The sequence below is a fragment of the Asparagus officinalis genome, chromosome 3 (genome assembly GCF_001876935.1).
Source record: "Asparagus officinalis chromosome 3, Aspof.V1, whole genome shotgun sequence".
NCBI lineage: Eukaryota > Viridiplantae > Streptophyta > Magnoliopsida > Asparagales > Asparagaceae > Asparagus > Asparagus officinalis.
In genome coordinates, this window is record NC_033796.1 from 108,650,646 (window position 1) to 108,670,828 (window position 20,183).

At 36.0% G+C, this 20,183-nt stretch overlaps 1 protein-coding gene across 1 annotated transcript; it reads right to left on the reverse strand.

Moving 5' to 3' along the window:
* LOC109835577 lies at positions 11,535-13,001 on the reverse strand. The gene is made up of 2 exons (XM_020403544.1): positions 12,596-13,001; positions 11,535-11,584 (listed from the first exon to the last, which is right to left on the reverse strand). The coding sequence occupies exons 1-2, from the start codon at positions 12,999-13,001 to the stop codon at positions 11,535-11,537; spliced, it is 456 nt and encodes a 151-aa protein (XP_020259133.1).

Consider the following 20,183-nt stretch of genomic DNA (forward strand, 5'->3'; position numbering starts at 1 on the left):
CATACCTCATTCTTTGAACTTTCACTTTCAAAATCGCATGTTTCATCTTGTTCTAAATCCAAAGTTGCATTGTTTCTCACCATAAGATATAAATTTGCTTTCTTTTCATCCTCACTCGAGCCAACTTCTGATTCTGATGTCCTAGGTTGTCGCCTTCAAACTCTTGCCCTCCATCTTCTTTTCTTCCTTATTCAATGTGCATTTGTTTTTCGTAGTGGTTTGTTTATTGCAACGATAACAAATAGGCCCAATTTCAGATCCACTAAGTGAATATTTATTTATCTTATTTGTATATTGCTTATGTGTATTTTGCAGGTATTTCTTTTCCTTTTTTGTTCTGAGTAAAGATTTGAATCCTTTTACGATGAGTCCTACTTGACTATTTTCATTTTTAGAACTTGAGCTTGACTCTTTCTTCGTGGATTAGGGATTTCTCCAATTTATGCTTTCAAGATTGACGACTTCTTCTCTGAATTATCTTCTCTTTCTTTAAGTCGCACTTCATAAGTGAGAAGATTTCCTATAAGATTTTCAAGAGTTAATTTAGAAAAATTTTGTAATTCTTTGATAGTCGTTACCTTTGATTCTTGATCCCTAGAAAGAGAATAGAGAATTTTTCTCACAAGTTCCTTGTTATTGTACTCCTTTCCCAAAGCTTTTGATTTGTTCACAATGTCCGTGAATTGGGTGAACATATCATGAACATTCTTTGAGGCATTTATCTTGGAATTATCATACTACTTACAATCATTGTAAGTTCCATTTATTTCATCTATAAAATTTTCTCATATGTAAATTCTAAAGTTTTCCAGATTTACTGCACAACAAAACAATTTGGCACACGATTAAGTTTTTCAACACTTAATAAAGAGCATTCATAGATTTTGCATTTAAAGAGTAAGTATTTTTATCATTCGTGGTCCACTTATCTCTTGGAGTACCTATGGTAGTATCTCCTGCAATGGCAGTAGGTTCACTATAGTCGTTCTCTATACTATTCCAAACGTCATAATTTTGTGACAATGAAAAAACTCATACGCGCTTTCCAATAGGTGTAGTTTGTCCCATCGAAAAGCGAGGATTGGTTAACTACACGACCATTAGAAAAAGCCATTATGACAGTCAAACTAGACATCTATACCCTAGATTGTGAATCCTAAATATGCATAACTAGGCTCTGATATTATTTGTTGGATCTGAGATGCAAGCGTAAAGGACACTGAAGAGGGTTGCTACCATTTTTCACTAAAAACACAGAATATGCAAAAGAAAGGACTAGAATAATGATAATTAACTACAAATAACAACCAATGACATGCAAGATTTTATAGTGGCGTAAATAATAATCCTATGTTCACTCTTTCTTCTCACAAAAGACCTTCCTCACTATGCTAATGATTAGGGTCTTATGCTAATATAATCCGATTAAATGCCAATTAAAATTAATTAATAAGTTATCCTAGCAAGTATGAAATATAACAATGTATATGAGTTAGGATAAGTAATATGAATAACAAGATATATCCTAACAAAGAGATATATGCAATGTATGTGCAAGGATATATAAACTCAAGGGTAAACAATCTAAACTAGATAGTGGGCAATATAATCAACAAGCAATATACAAAGGCGATATAAGACATGAATATAAAAGGAAGTGCGCCAATGCAATCACAAACAAACAATATGATTACGGAGTTCGGTCCCCACGACCTACGTCTCCGCTCCTCACCTCGAGGAGATCTCCACTATCACAACCGGGTTTTCTACGTTCACCCGAACAACGTTTACACCTCACAATACAATCACTATGCAATCACACCTCACACACTAAGTGTTGGTCCTAGCCCGTGTCCTTCTCCTCAAGTGCTCGGTTACAACCTCTCCCTAGGCACGTCAACCGACACCACTCCTCTTGGATTCGACCCCGTCTCTCACCCCACACTTCTCTCGGTGTACAAGTGTATTACAAGTGAATCCTCACAATTAGGCTCAATACAAAGTGTTTGTTCTCTACAATGAATGAGAACGAATTATAAGCTCACTCTCTAAGTTACACAATCCCACAACCCAATTATACTATGAATGTAAATACAATAAGCTCAAATGGTTGTGTGTATAAACATAGAGAAAATAGATAAAATAAAATCTAACTCAAATAGCAAACTAGCAATAATAAGAATATGAAAATCAATAATAAAATTGCTAGAGAAAAGAGTTAGAAAACTTCTCTATGAACACAAAGAAGAGGATGAAGAGGATTGAGAATGAATCCCTCAATCTGCAGTGAAAACTTCCTCCTTTGTAAACAGAAACCCAAACTCAAACAAACAGTAAAACCCTAAACCCTTGTTTAAAAACTTCTTGGATTACTTGAAAACTGAGATCAAAGAGAGTATTTATATCATCCAAAACTCAACTGAAAATCCCAAGTCAAAAGACAAAAACAACCCCAGCAACGGTAATAAAACTAGCCGTTGGAAGCTGAAAAAGCCTGTCGACCGGCGGAAATATCGGTCGACCGACGGAGAACAAAAACACGAAGAATTGTTCTGGACCATCGTCGATCGACCGGTGCGGTGGACCGATGGAGCTCTCGGTCGACCGCATCGGTCGACCGACCAACTCTCTGCTGCATGCTGACAAAAGAACAAACGAGCGGTCGACCGGTGCGGTCGACCGAAAACTGATATAACAGAAAACTGATTCTGAAAGCTGTTTTTCTGAATTTAAAACACTGTTTAAAAATATCAAACAAATTCCAAAAAATGTAAAACTTTGGGGAATGATTGTAAACATGATAATAAACATGCTACAGTGACTGGTTATCAGAAAGGACCTCCCAAATGAAAAATATCATCATTTTACAAAATAGTCCAAAAACATGAAAACCTGAAAATTGATATTTTGATATTTTGACTTAAACAACATTTTGAAACCTTATGAAATGATTGTATAGACTTGATAAAAGATATAACATGTTGTTATGAAGTCTATAATCTAGAAATACAATATTTTCATAAATTTGCATATTCTATGCAATATATTCAAAACACTAAATATGATTTCATTAAATATAAGCTTGTTAAAGATGAAATCATATATTGCGGATGAAGCTTGAACTTGATCTTTAACTTTGAATTGCAAGGCTTCACCGATATTCCGCCAACCTCCTTTGGATATGATCGTTGAAGCTCTATTCCATCCATCCTCCAACTCGTTGTTTGTCTATAATAAATAGAAATATACCAACACTAGACAAACAACATTAGTGGTAAATTGTTTGTTAAACATCATCAAAACAAAGAGGCCAACAACAACGTGATTTAGTAGGCTTTACAAAGGCCACACTCTGAAATCTACCCGAAACTAGTCGTTTAACCTTAATTCCCCATAATGAGTAAAAACCTAGCTCTAGCTTGTCTCAGCCCTAAATTAACACTACTTGAGTATACTGTAAAAATAAGTTTGAAACACAACAAAAAACAATTAAGCTTAGAAAATATGAAAGATCTTATAGCCTTTTTGATAAACAAACCATCTGTTGATGAATCTGAGTATGACACGATGAAGAATAGTGTAGATGATGAATCCAAGGGGAACTCTCCTCATTGAAATGATCTGGAGCTATAATGTGCGACGAGAAAGAGTTATTCGTGGCTCTGGGTAAAAACCTTCAATATAATCTTTTCTCAAATTAAAACCCTAAAATTCTCTCTTCTTTATCTCTTTCAATGATATATAGCCTTCAATAGACCAGGAAAAAGATATCCTAATCATGGTAGATTTTGAAGATTAGAAGGAATGACGAACAATTGAGATTAAAAGTGAAAATCTACAATCAGCCAACTTTACTATCAATGGTTGCTTAGGACCATTCGATGGGTTCCTATGCATCATCTATGGCTTCCTGCATTCCATAGATGGTTAATATTCTGTCTCTGAAATTTTATCAATCGATTCTTGTAGCAATCGATTACCTTACAACCATCAATGGGTCTCCGCTAACCATCGATGGTTGGATGGTTGAAAACAGCGTTTGAGTTGATTTTTGCGACGCTTCACCTTGTACACTTCCAATGTCTGTATTCATCTATACTATATAATCTCAAACTATTATTAGTACCAAATAAGAGTTTGTTATTACTCAAATAAGAAATATTGTATGCATTATGTCCTAACATTATTTATTTCAAAATTTGATATTTGCCATCTAGGATTTTAATTGAGTCTTCTATCGACATGTTAGGTAGGTACTTTATTTCATTTAGAGTTCACTCTCTTATTGAAGAGTTTGTGATGGTTGTAGCGCCAATCCAACGTGCGAGACATGATAACTAAGGAAGGCAATAAGGAGAGAAAAGTACGAAAGAAAGTAAAATCTAACACTTGTCTAAATCTAGCAGAACCTAGGACTCTATTGGATGTTTCTTCCTTCTGATTATATAAATACAAATGACGGTTCTATGTCAGATTTGCTAACCAAACCCTAAGTGGGTATCATTCATGCTTAATCAGTTATAGGCTATCAATAGTAGGGATCATATTAGAACCATCTCTATAGGAGTGGGGTAGTTTACACTATTGATTGAATATGCACAATTCCCAATCTAACCCACTAACCACTGTGTGGTATAGATCATCCTATTCTATAGGGTTTTCTAATAGAATCCTTACTCGGCTATCAATGTGCTGACTTGGTAGACTCATTTAATGGGTGGATTTGGTTCGAAGTGCAATCCTTTAACCTGACCCTCATTTACCTAAACAACTAATTTGTATTTTTACAATTGTTATGACCAGTGGTTTTATGATCATTGAATTTCTCTCATGGGGAGGTCAAAACATGAGATAGGTTTGATACTCTGAAGTAAGGCAATATCCAGTTTTTCTTTTTCTTTCTTAGTTTACCAAAGTTTTACAATAAATTCTCTCTCTCTAGACTTATAGTGAAGAAGCAGAGTATACTTCAGTTTTAGTTTACCAAAGTTTTACCAAGAATATTGTTATATCATTTCAAATAACAACACTATTTCGTGCATCAAAGTCAAGCTTTCATCTTATTCTTTCTGACTTTGACATGATACAGTTTTCTTGGTGTTTGATGCTTAAAAGAAGGAATTTAAAATCATGTGGTGTTCTAAGTGGACGACGTTCAAATTCCTACGGCCCGTGTCCACTTGGAACGGTATGCTTGTTGACAAATGTAGAAGCAGGTTAAATGTTTCTAATTTAAGGACCGAAGGGCATGTTAGAAATTCGTATTAATTACATGCAAAATACGTAACGGAAGATTGTATGTATAATAATACTAAGTATGTAGAGAGTATGAAATACAAACTAGGACCATCCTAATTAAATCTAGGGAAAAATGCTTCCAGCCCCCAAAAGCCAAGAAAACGTGCTTCCCACCCCCAAGACTTTGTCAACGGGTGTTTTGCCCCTAAAAATAAAGATTCTGTTCTCTGAGCCCCCAAAACACAAAACCCAAGAGATTAAAATATGTGAAGACCATAATACCCTTCTCTCTCTCTTTCTTTTTTTATTAAAATATGATGATGATTGTTTTATTATTTTTATTTTCTCTTTCTTTATCATGATGTACTGAGATGATAGTTGAAATGATTGATGATGATTATTTTATTATTTTTGTTTTTTATTATTTTTATTGTTTGTATTAGGAGATTGTTAAAGTTACGGGTTAATTGTTAAGGTTACGAGTTAATTGTTAATGTTACGGGTCAATTATTAAGGTTATGAATCATCTCTCTCTCTCTCTCTCTCTCTCTCTCTCTCTCTCTCTCTCTCTCTCTATCATGATGTTACTTTGATGATATTGAAATGATTGAAGAGGATTATTATTTTATTATTTTTGTTTTTTATTCTTTTTGTATTTTTAGAATATTCGTTGTTAAGGATAATGGTTGGTTGTAAAGGTTATGTATTGATTGTTAAGGTTACGGGTTGGTTGTTAAGGTTACGGGTTTGTTGTTAAGGTTATGGGTTTGTTGTGTAGGTTACAGATTTGTTGTTAAGGTTACAGGCTTAATTGTTAAGGTTACGGGTTTAATTGTTAAGATTAAGTGTTTAATTGTTAAGGTTACGGGTTTAATTGTTATGGTTACGGTTTAATTGTTAATGTTACAGTTTAATTGTTAAGGTTACGAGTTTAATTGTTAAGGTTACGGGTTTAATTGTTAAGGTTACATGTTTAATTGTTAAGGTTACGATTTTAATTGTTAAGGTTACAGATTTAATTGTTAAGGTTACGGTTTAATTGTTAAGGTTACGGTTTAATTGTTAAGGTTATGAGTTTAATTGTTAAGGTTACGGGTTTAATTGTTAAGGTTACGGGTTTAATTGTTAAGGTTACGGTTTAATTGTTAAGGTTACAGGCTTAATTGTTAAGGTTACGGGTCAATTGTTAAGATTATGGGTCAATTGTTAAGGTTACGAGTTTAATTATTAAGGTTACAGATTTAATTATTAAGGTTACGGGTCAATTGTTAAGGTTACAAGTCAATTGTTAAGGTTACGGGTCAATTGTTAAGGTTACGAGTTTAATTTTTAAGGTTACGGGTCAATTGTTAAGGTTATGGATCCCTTCTCTCTCTCGTAACCTTAACAATTAAACCCGTAACCTTAACAATTAAACCGTAACCTTAACAATTAAACCGTAACCTTAACAATTAAAACCGTAACCTTAACAATTAAAACCGTAACCTTAACAATTAAACCGTAACCTTAACAATTAAACCGTAACCGTAATAATTAAACCCGTAACCTTAACAATTAAACACGTAACCTTAATAATTAAACCCGTAACCTTAACAACAAATCCGTAACCTACACAACAAACCCATAACCTTAAAAACAAACCCGTAACCTTAACAACCAACCCGTAACCTTAACAATCAATACATAACCTTTACAACCAACCATTATCCTTAACAATGAATATTCTAAAAATATAAAAAGAATAATAAACGAAAATAATAAAATAATAATCCTCTTCAATCATTTCAATATCATCAAAGTAACATCATGATAGAGAGAGAGAGAGAGAGAGAGAGAGAGAGAGAGAGAGAGAGAGAGAGGATTCATACCCTTAACAATTGACCCGTAACATTAACAATTAACTCGTAACCTTAACAATTAACCCGTAACTTTAACAATCTCCTAATACAAATAACGAAAATAATAAAAAACAAAAATAATAAAATAATCCTCATCAATCATTTCAACTATCATCTCAGTACATCATGATAAAGAGAGAGAGAGAGAGAAAACAAAAATAATAAAATAATCCTCATAATATTTTAATAAAAAAGAAAGAGAGAGAGAATGATATTATGGTCTTCACATATTTTAATCTCTTGGGTTTTATATTTTGGGGGCTCAGAGAACAGAATCTTTATTTTTGGGGGTAAAACACCTGTTGACAAAGTCTTGGGGGTGAGAAGCACATTTTCTTGGCTTTTGGGGGCTGGAAGCATTTTTCCCTTAAATCTAACATGATCCCTATAATTAAGAGAGCAACCAAGAGCTTTGAAGGCTTATTTTCATAGCGTGAATCGATAGTAGATCGAACAACCCCTAGCTCGTTCTCCTTGTTGTTGTAAACCTCTTTTTAGTGAATCTCCAAGTCTTCAAGTGAACTTGATAAAATCGGAGTCTTCTTGAGACACAAGACAAGATATCCACCCAGGGGTACTTTAAAATCCTACTACTTCCTCTTACTCAAAGATTGCTAGAGTTTAGTAAGAGGTTGAGCTCTCTTTTATTCTCTTATGGAAAAAAACCACTTAACCAATTTTTCATTAACCTTTCCATAAGAGAGAGAGAGCTCATATATATAGAGTGAGATATGTCATGAGTCATCTCATGAGTCATGCCATGAATCATCTAAATGTAATGATTCCTTTCATGAGTCATGCATTGACTCATCTCATGAGTCATGCAAAGAGTCATGAAGAATCAAAACTATGTGCTAAAACCATGTTCCCAAACCATACCACCTTAATGACTCATCTCATGACTCATTAATCAAGGTATAATAAAGTGTGTATTTCATAAATGAAAATATCACATCAATATGGTATTTCATAAATATAGTATTTCATAATTTTTCAATCATTGACTAAGTAGTCATCATATGACCAAAAAGTCAACGAGTTGACCAAAAGTCAACTGTTGACCAAAATGTCAACTAGTTGACTAAAAGTTAACTTTATGGAAAAATACTAGAATTCATTTCCTAAGCACATAGCATTCTGATTTTACCGATATACATAACCGTTTATGTATATCCTGTAAAATCATATATGTGTATCAATCATACGCATCACTTTATAAATTGTGTTTCATAGGATTCAAGTACGCGTTTGGTGTGACTCTAGGGCCCAACTTAAGAACTCGGCAGTGGATGATATCTACAAGTACAACAGAGGCGCTAGCTACACATGAAGACTACCCGGATATAAGTTATGATAAATGTCTGCAAGATGCTAACACAATTTTATCAGGACCACTCAGTGATAATATTGTACAGTCCGGTCTATTCGTTAGACAATGTCAAACTATCGAGCCTAGGGTGTGAAAAACTGTCAAACCCTAATAGCTCGATTAGTGTTTGTTGATATTGACTCATAACCTATAAGATCAAACTGACACTCAGTTTATCTTATTTACCTCGGCCAAGGATTTTCTGGATATAGTTATATCAAACAATCCTATGACATCAACCCCTTATACTGGGAGAGACGAATCCCATCTTGGCATCTTAATATCTACTTATGGCTCGGGATGCACCCAACAAGAACCGTTATGCACAACTCAATGAGAACCGTGGTCAGGTAAAAGTCTAAGTACACCTATACTGACATGTAAGATATTGCACTCATGCCTCAGGTCAAGAGATTACTTTGTACTATATCACTTGAGAACTTTTATTTGACAGTTAAGTATAAGATGTTCTCAGTGAGTCGTTCAGTCAACTCATTCACTAATGAGTCATCTGTATATTATATCTTGATGTCTCACATCAATGATCCAAGAGATGGATCATCATCCTACCAAAAGAGAAATAAAATATACACTAGTCTTCCCAAAGTGATGATGTCCCATTTTAATACTTCATCAACTAGGAACATTTTAGAATATACGTCAGCGACAAATCAGATCTCTTCATTACGATCATATCCGAAATGTCTGATAGTCTAGTATCATTCTATGGACTTTATCTGTATTAAAATACCAGATAAATTTGACTAAAATAGCATACTATCATTTTGAACAAGGATGTTATATTCATATAGGTCCTGTTATAATATACAATTATTGCTTACAGGGCACCTATATCTAACAAACTCCCACTTGCACTAAGGCCAATCATTGTAGTATCTAATATCTAATAGATCAACAAGTTTTTCAAATTGTGTACGAGCAATTGCCTTTGTGAATGGATCTGCTATATTACCTTTTATGTCAACTCTTTCAATCTTGATCTCTTGGCGATCAACTATCTCCCTGATCAAGTGATACTTCCTCAGAATGTGTCTGGACTTATGGTGAGACCGGGGGTTCCTTTGTCAGAGCTATTGTAGCATTACTATCACAATATAAAGGTACTGGATCTTTAATGGTAGGAACAACTTCCAGTTCTGAAAGGAACTTCCTCATCCAGACAGCTTCTTTGGCTGCATCATTTGCCGCAATGTGTTCGACTTCCATAGTAAAGTATGCTACTGTGTCCTGCTTGGAACTTTTCCAACTGACAGCCCCTCTATTGAGGGTAAAAACATATCCTGAAATAGATTTACTATCATCGATATCGCTGTGAAAGCTAGAGTCAGAAAAAGTCTCTATTTGGAGGTTACTTTTACCGTATATCAAAAATACTTCTTTAGTCCTTTTTAGGTACTTAAGTATATATTTGACTTCTTTCCAGTGCTCTTCTCCACGATTAGATTGATATCTACTTACCAAACTGAGTGAATAAGCGATATCCGGTCTAGTACATAACATGGTAACATGATTGATCCTACTGCCGCGGCATAAGGAATTAGACTCATGTGTTTCCTTAGTACATAACATGGTAACATGATTGATCCTACTGCCGCGGCATAAGGAATTAGACTCATGTGTTTCCTTTCTTCATCAGTCTAGGGAGACATCTTTTTAGAGAGGGAGATTCCAGGAGATGCAGGTACAAAACCTTTCTTGGAATTTTCCATGCTAAATCGCTTTAGCACTTTGCCAATGTATCTAGATTGGGATAATCCTAATATCCTTCTAGATCTATCTCTATAGAACTGAATACCCAGTATACAGGATGCTTCACCCAAATCTTTCATGAAAAATATTTTTAATAGCCAAATTTTAACTGCTTGTAATGTACAGGATGCTTCACCCAAATCTTTCATGAAAAATATTTTTAATAGCCAAATTTTAACTGCTTGTAATGACGATATATCATTACTAATTAAGAGTATATCGTCTACATACAAAATAAGAAATGATAATATACTCCCAATTATCTTTTATACACATATGGTTCATCTAGATTTTTGATGAAACCATACTCTTTGATAGCATCATCAAAATAGATGTTCCATCTCCGTGATGCTTGCTTCAGTCCATAAATGGTTTTAAGCAACTTACATGCTTTTCCACTGCTCCCACTGACTACAAATCCCTCTGGTTGAGACATATATATGCACTCTTCTAAATCACCATTTAGAAATGCAGTTTTGACGTCCATTTGCCAGATCTCGTAGTCATAGTGAGCAGCTATAGCAAGTAGGATCCGAATAGACTTTAGCATAGCCACTGGAGAAAAGGTTTTATCATAGTCCAAACCAGGTCTTTGATGAAAACCTTTAGCTACCAGTCCAGCTTTAAAAGTCTCTACTTTCCCATCTACACCCAACTTTTTCTTAAACAACCATTTGTAACCTATGTGTATCAACCCTTTAGGAGCATTGTCTAAGATCCATACTTTGTTGGTGTATATAGAGTCTATTTCGGATTTTATTGCATCATACCAAGCAACAGAGTCCCTACTCTGAGAGGCTTGCTGATAACTCAAAGATTCGTCATCATCTATGACGTGATCTAACATGCAAAAGAAAATCATATTGTCTTTTAGGTGCATGAGATCGCCTTGGATATCTGCAGAGTGGTTGAGGTTCTTCTGGTACAACTGAATTTTATGATTCTACTAAATTATCACTATTGATTTGTATCTCTAAAATTTCTTTTAGTTCTACCATGCTCCCACTAATTTTTTTTTCAAGAAATTCCTTCTCCAATAAGGTAACATACCGAGAAACAATTATCTTTTGTTCATCGATGTGGTAGAATTGATATCTATAGGAATTCCTTGAATATCCTACATATTTACACAATACTGAGATGCCTCTAACTTTTTTGGATCTTGCTTTTTTACATAAGCATGACATCCCCAAATCTTAATATAATTAAGATGTGGTTTCATCCCATACCATATCTCATATGGAGGTTTAGGCACTGCTTTAGTTTGAACCATATTCAGTAAGTGTGCTGTTGTTTTCAACACATACCCCTAGAATGAAAAAGATAACTCAGCATTACTCATCGTGGAACGTACCATATCTAATGGGGTACGATTCCTCCTTTCTGACTCGCTATTAAGCTGTGGTGTAAATGGTGGAGTAACTTGAGAGAAAATCCCATTCTCTTTTAAAAACCCTAAGAATTCTGAGCTCAAGTATTCACCTCCTCGATCCGATCGAAGAATTTTAACTTTCTTGCTCGTTTGGTTCTCTACTTTATTTTTATACTCGATAAATTTCTCAAATACTTCAGACTTGTGTTTCATCAAAAACACATGTTCAAATCTTAAAAAATCATCAGTAAAAATAATAAAGTAAGAGTAGCCACCTCTGGCCATTGTAGACATAGGACCAAATACATCACTATGTATCAGTCCTAAGAGTTCTATAACTCTTGCTCTAGTTCCCGTAAATGGAGTTTTGGTCATTTTACCTTTAAGACAAGAGTTGCAAGTATCATAAGACTTAAAGTCAAATGGATCTAAATATCCATGCTTATGTAGCTCGCCAAGTCTTTCTTTATTAATATGGCCAAGTCTACAATGCCATAAGAAAGTATCGTTCATAATTGAGTGCTTTCTTTTATTATTGTGATGAGTATTCATAATTGTGTTTTGATTAAGAATATATATGCCATTACACAATGTTCCATAAGCAATCAACTTTTGTTAAATATAATATTTATAACATTGTTCTCCAACTTGAATATATATCCATCTTTATCTAATAAAGATATGGATATTATATTACATATCATAGTTGGTACAAAATAGCAACTATTCAAAACAAAATGTTTTCATTTGGTAAAGCTAGATGAAAATCTCCAACTGTAACTGCTGCAACTATTGTACCATTACTAACTTGTAGGGTCATCTCTCCAGCAACAAACTTTCTATAACTTCTCATCCCCTGTAACAAATTACACATGTGAGATCCTGATCCGGTATCTAATACCCAAGGTGTAGGATTTATAGAAAAACAATTCTGAGTAACCAACGCACCTGAAGATGAAGCAACAACTTGCTTCTTCTTATTGAGTGAGGCTAGGAATTCAGGACAGTTCCTTTTCCAGTGTCCTGACCTGTGACAATGGAAGCATTCTGTAGTCGTCATTTTTACCTTCCCTTTGTCCTTCTTGACAGCCTTCTTAACACATTTCTTTGGTTTAGTAGTTTTCTTCATTCCCTTTTTCTTGGCAACCAGTTTGCTAGAAGTGGAAGAAGATTTCCCTATAACCAAGGCTGGTGTTTGTCCCTTTTTCATAGAACTTTCCTCCTGTCTTAACAAATTAAGCAGGGCAGGAAGAGTGGGCTTCAGATCCATCATCAAGAACTGTGATATGAATCGAGAGTAGATTGGTGTCAAGGACTGCAGAACGATATCTGTATATCTACTGCATCTAGACATGCGTTCAAAAGTTCAAGCTCATTGACATAGGCGATCATTTTGAGGACATGGTCCCCAAGAGGAGATCCCATAATCATTTTTGTCTAGAACAAATTCCTAGACGTCGCGTACTTCATTTGTCGAGGTTGCTCGCTATCCAGTTCTTCTGTATTACGAAATATGGATCTGATATCCATATTCTCATGTTGCCTCTGATGGACCAAATCCATGGAGGCAATTGTGAGGCATTGAGCAAGTGAACAATCTCTATCCCACTTTATGCGGATTTCATTGTCCGCTACAGTGGGTTCTGGGCCTAGAACGGGTTCTGGCGTTGTGAGGACATATGCTACTTTGTCATAAGTTAGGACAATTTTAACATTCATCAACCAGTCTTTGTAGTTAGGACCAGTTAACTTGTTCTGTTCTAGTATGAGTTTTAAGCCAGACATAATGGCCTGAAAGAGAGAGAATTTTTTTTTAGCAGATGTTCAATACATAAAATAGATTTGGTTTATTTTTTTTATCTAAGTTATGCCTCCCACTATTTTTTGAGTCCCTCAAAACCTATATAAGAGGTGAACGGAAAACAACCCCTTGTTTTCAAGTGGGATCTAGATCCAATTATCATTGAATGTATCAACATTGACGATGATCAACAAATCGATATACTCAATAATTGGTAGACAATTTTTGTCTTTTACATTCTTATAATTCTTGATATGATTTTGCCCCTATTCTTTTATGACCTTGACGATGGCCAACAAATCATAAAAAGCTAGTTAAGTTTGGACCCATTATTTCTTGACTGGCTTAAATTTAACTTATGCACACTCTTGACGAAGGCCAACAAAGTTGCATAACCAATTTAAGCTATCCTTATATCTTATATACAGATGAATACTACTTAGCCATAGAATAATATTGTCTTGACGATAGCCAACAAACAAAGTATTTATAAGCTTAGTAGTATTCAACTGAAATGATGGAGGGCTACGAACGATTTCATAAATCTTTTACCGTAATCAAACTTGATATAGTTAAAAGATGTTCTATATTTATACTTGCAACAATTAAACTAGCCAGGTAAGTACAAGATTGGTGGGAGGGTTCTGAGATATTCACCGGGAATATTCATCAGACTTAATTAAGTAACCACCGCTCTTTAAGACCATAGCGCGAAAGATTGGGCATCACCCCTAATCTTAAGTTGGGCATCACCCCATGATCTATATCTAATAATTAATTACTTTCCTTGACGCTAGTTAAAAGTTCGTTCTAAATATATTTCTTTTAACTGCTATAGGTTTATTTATCTTTCACACTAACGCTATGTTAATGTCGGTCTCATCACTCTATGGTCAATAAACTCTTGTTGCCATGTCTCACAGAGTTAAACAAATGAGTTTTTATAATAAAAACTATTCTCTAGTGAGATAGAGATATAAACTTTACAGAATATAGCACCCAATTATATTGATATCTACAATTAGGGTACAACCAACATATCAACATATGTAATAACAATATGGAATGATAGTGGACAACTAAAGGAATTAAAATGCAACTACACTAATTATATTTTGGCAATCAATTTGCAACTCCTTGCAGTGCTAGCTCCCTTGCAAATCCTGTATTATTACAATCACATATACATAAGACGTGCAAACTCCATTTATTATGGCAAAACCATTTCGTAGGATGGGTAATAATATTGCATTGAATGTAAAATAAAAGCTATAAATAAAATAACTAAACTAAACAACCATACCCTCCCACACCCGAACAAGGGCCTATACCCGTAGGCGTAGCCCATGATCAGTGAGCAAGTGCCTAAACCCGTAGGCGTAGCCCATGATCGGGGAGGAAAGAGGTCAAAAATAATATTACATTTCTAGCTATATTACATCAATACAATAAATGCAAGAGAATCGTTGTCCACTATCATCCATAAACATAACATCCACGCAAGATGATATAAAGCATATAACTTAATCAACATTAAGAAATATGCATCTATCTAGTTATGTAACAAATTGGAAAATAGATAACATAGAAATTATCCTAACTTAAATAGGACTATCATGCTTCTAACATACAACTACACTAGTTATAAATAAATGTTTTACAATTTATACAAGTATTTTTACTCCTAAAAACTTATGAATCAAAAATCATATTTTTGAATCAACAACTAGTATAATTAATGACAAAACAACTTGATTAAATTAACTAGTTTCATTAAAATATCTTTTAAATAAACTAGTGATTAGAAGCAAGTACAAAGACCTTTATGAGTTAGATATTCATGTTAAGATTTAATTAGATGGAACCATGGTTCTAATACCATATTAGAAATCTGTGCTAATTACATGCAAAATACGCAACAGAAGACTGTATGTATAATAATACTAAGCATGTAGAGAGCATGAAATACAAACTAGGACCATCCTAATTAAATCTAACATGATCCCTATAATTAAGAGAGCAACCAAGAGCTTTGAAGGCTTACTTTCGTAGCATGATTCGATAGTAGATCGAACAACCTCTAGCTCGTTCTCCTTGTTATTGTAAACCACTTTTTAGTGGATCTTCAAATCTTCAAGTGAGCTTGATAAAATCGGAGTCTTCTTGAGACATAAGGTAAGATATCCACCCCGGGGTACTTTAAAATCCTACTACTTCCTCTTACTCAAAGATTGCTAGAGTTTAGTAAGAGGTTGAGCTCTCTTTTATTCTCTTATGGAAAAAACCACTTAACCAATTTTTCATTAACATTTCCATAAGAGAGAGAGAGCTCATATATATAGAGTGAGATATGTCATGACTCATCTCATGAGTCATGCCATGAGTCATCTAAATATAATTATTCCTTTCATGAGTCATGCACTGACTCATCTCATGAGTCATGCAAAGAGTCATGAAGAATCAAAACTATGTGCTAAAACCATGTTCCCAAACCATACCACCTTAATGACTCATCTCATGACTCATTAATCAAGGTATAATAAAGTGTGTATTTCATAAATGAAAATACCACATCAATACGGTATTTCATAAATATGGTATTTCGTAATTTTCCAATCATTAACTAATAAGTCATCATATGACCAAAAAGTCAATAAGTTGACCAAAAGCCAACTGTTGTCCAAAATGTCACCTGCTGACCAAAATGTCAACTAGTTGACTAAAAGTTAACTTTATGGGAAAAATACTAGAATTCATTTCCTAAGCACATAGCATTCCAATTTTACCGATATACGTAATCGTTTATGTGTATCCTGTAAAATCATATATTCGTATCAATCATACGCATCACTCTATAAATTGTGTTTCATAAGATTTAAGTACGCGCTTGGTGTGGCTCTAGGCCCCAACTTAAAAACTCGACAGTGGATGATATCCACAAGTACAACAGAGGTGCTAGCTATACATGAAGACTACTCTGATATAAGTTATGATAAATGTCTGTAAGATGCTAACACAATTTTATCAGGACCACTCAGTGATAATATTGTACAGTCCTGTCTATTTGTTAAACAATGTCAAACTATCGAGCCTAGAGTGTGGAAAACTGTCAAACCCTAATAGCTCGATTAGTGTTTGTTGATATTGACTCATAACCTATAAGATCAAACTGACACTCAGTTTATCTTATTTACCTCGGCCAAGGATTTTCTGGTTATAGTTGACAGGGGGAATGGCTCCTGTTTGCGTTCGAGTGCGTTGGTAGATTCCTTCAAACTTGTTAGCGATTTCTCTGACGGTCGGTGAACGACTTATCTCAGAGTCGTCGGAACTAGGACCTGAGGCTTTCCCTCTGCCGATCACATTGATAGTGACCTCAGGATATTCGGTCTCTGGAGACTTCTTCCTGTGAGAACGTCGTTGTTGGTTGGGCAAGGCAACGTTTGTAAATTGGTCGAACACCAATTGTTTGGTCGCATATGAACAACATTGACATCCCGAGAGGACCGTAGGAATCAACCGTTCACATTGGAATGAACGAATGACTTGTTGCATCGGTCTTTCTCTAGATATGAACTCTCTCAAATCTGTTGTGAAGATTCGAGGAGAACTACTCACTGTTCGTGAGGTTTGAATTGGAACCCCCAGTCCATGATTGGACATGACTGGCTCTTTATGAACATGGATCTGGTTGAGATGCCTTGAATCCATGGACTTTTGACATCCGCCCCTCAATCTAGTCGCTGAAAACAATCAACCCCTTATACTGGGAGAGACGAATCACATCTTGCCATCTCAATATCTACTTATGTCTCGAGATGCATCCAATAAGAACCGTTATGCACAACTCAATGAGAACCGTGGTTAGGTAAAAGTCTAAGTACACATATACTAACATGTAAGATAATACTATATCTTAATGTCTCACATTAATTATCCAAGAGATGGATCATCATCCTACCAAAGAAGAAATAGAATATACACTAGTCTTCCCAAAGTGATGATGTCCCATTTTAACATTTCATCGACTAGGAACATTTTAGAATATACGTTAGCGACAAATCAGATCTCTTCATTACGATCATATCTGAAATGTCTGATAGTCTAGTATCATTATTGTTTGTGGAAAATTTGTAATAAGAAAATGAATGAAAGAAATGTATTTGCTTTTATTCTCTCTAACTGCTTAGAAAAAGAATGTTTACAAATCTCTCAACTCTCGATTATAATTGGATTTCCTGAATACAAAAGAGAAGAGAATGATCTAGATTCTCCCCTTTGTTTAAAACTGGGTTCTTCACGGTGGCGATGAGATGCCTCCCTCGAGTGCTCACGTCGAGTTTGCTTCTCGTTGACGATCCGAAAATTTCATTTCACTGGAACATGATCTTCTCCTCACGATTTGACGTTGTGGAGAACTTGCGTGGCAAGTTTTAGAACTCTTGATGAGTTGATTGATCTTAACCGTAATTGGTTAGACAAGCCGAAGATCTCTTCTTTGCTGCCAAGGAGAAGGATCCAAAAGCCAGCCCAAGGATCTCTTCTGTTGCTGCCAAGAAGTTTTAACAGACCGAACCCCTGAACTGAATTGATTTTCAGTTATTTATAGGGGATTAAGGGGTGTAACCACCTCCTTAATTCGCTCCTAAGTGGGGCTAATGGGATGTAACCGCCCCCTTAAATCACTCCTGAGTGGAGTTATGATCCCCTCGTATCGTGGGAAACGGTTTTGAAACCGTTCAGCTCGTGTTTGAACGAGTCAAACGCAAATCCTGCATTCTGGAATGAAATTTGCGTTTGAACACAGCGTCTGGAGGCTCAGACGCAGCGTCTTGTTGGAAGCTGCGTTGGTAGTTTGTTGGAAGCTGCGTTTGCGGCCGAACATGAGCTGCGTTGGCGGCCGAATCTGAGCTGCGTTTGCGGCCGAACATGAGCTGCGTTGGCGGCTGAATCTGAGCTGCGTTTGCAGCTTTTGGAGCTGCGTTGGCGGCCGAATCTGAGCTGCGTTTGCAGCTTTTGGAGCTGCGTTTGTAGCTTTTGGAGCTGCGTTTGCAGCTTTTGGAGCTGTGTTTGAGCTGCGTTCGTGGCTATGAACGCGGCGCATCTTGATGCTGGTACGCGGGGAGGACTTCCACGTCTTGATTTGAAGAGACCATCGATTTGTAGTCTCTTTCTGTCGAAGTATTGCAAAGATCGTCATTTTGTAATCTTTACTTTAGCTCTCTGATATGTGAGAGTCGTCAGATTGTAACTCCCGATGTTGATTGTGGAGGCTGTTGATTAGAGCTTTCATCAATTGTTGTGAAGATCGTCAGATTGTAACCTTCATCGTTCTACGTGAAAGTCTTTAAATTGTAGCCTTCTGGAAGTCGTCAGATTATAACTTCCATCATCGATGTTTGATGGGGATCAGCTATCTATTATGATTTTTAGACAGCCTACAGAGCCCCCTCCAAAGTTTTCGAAAGTTCACGGTTGACTGGGACGAATTTTCGGAATACTTTGGATCTCAACTCTGATCTTGGAGCTGTTGATTCCTTGTGGTAAATGATTTGTTCTCTGCACTTGCTTCGAAGGCATCATGGTTGAAGGGATTTGCCACGTAGGACCTGTGTGAAGGTATGCGCCATAATCCTGCTTCTGGAATGTGGGGGTGGACCCTGCATTTTGAACTTGAGATGCGGGTCTAACCCTTGCATGTTGAATTTGGAACACGGGTGTGACCTCGGCGTTCGGTTTTTGCATCGCGGGTCTGACCTCAACGTTTTGACTTAAGACATGGAAGTGGCTTCCGTGCATTTTTGACTAAGCCTTTGAGACTTGTCTTTGGCTCATCTGTTTTAAGTCTCGGCTCACATCCATTAAGCTGATGGACCTGCAAACGTGCATAGGATTTTTGGCAAACCCTCAGCCATCAACGGATTTGATAAGCCTTTACCGACTACCGTTTGAGTCGGGCTAGCATGTGGATTGTCTAAGTCCGTTCCACATGTAACGTTGTGCTAAGAGAATGAACCCTCTTAGACTTGATGCTATGATTTTGAATACATAGACTTTGTCATTTTGACGGGAAAAGACTAACCGGCAACGCATGTTAGGCGTAGGCTTATCTCTAATTAGGGATCGAGATAAAGTCCCCCATGCGTGTGAGGCATAGATTTTGATGTCCTTTTCACGGTAAAAGACTAACCGGCAACGTGTGTTAGACATTGACTTATCCCTACTTAGGATTCAGGATAAAATTCCCCATGCGTGTAAGGCATGGATTTTGGCGTTATTAATAACGACCTGCTACGATATTGAATACGTAGGCTTTGCCATTATTACGAGAATGGGCTACCCGGCAGCATGTGTTAGATGCAGACTTATCTCTAATTAGGGATCGAGATAAAGTCCCCCATGCGTGAAGGCATGGATTTTTGGTGTCATTTCTTCCTGTGTAGCTTGAAACACCGAAAGAATTAACAAGTTCATTGGGGGGGTTGACTGTTAGAGGTGTTATGTTAACATAACAGTATTTTATGGACCTATCGCTCTATTGAAGAGAGTCGATAAGTTGATTTGGTCGTCAGAGGTGTGGTGTTAACTTGACGAGTTTGTGGACCTATCGCTCCATTGAAGAGAGTCTGAATACATAGACTTTGTCATTTTTACGAAAAAAGACTAACCGGCAACGCGTGTTAGGCGTAGGCTTATCTCTAATTAGAGATCGAGATAAAATCCCCCATGCGTGTA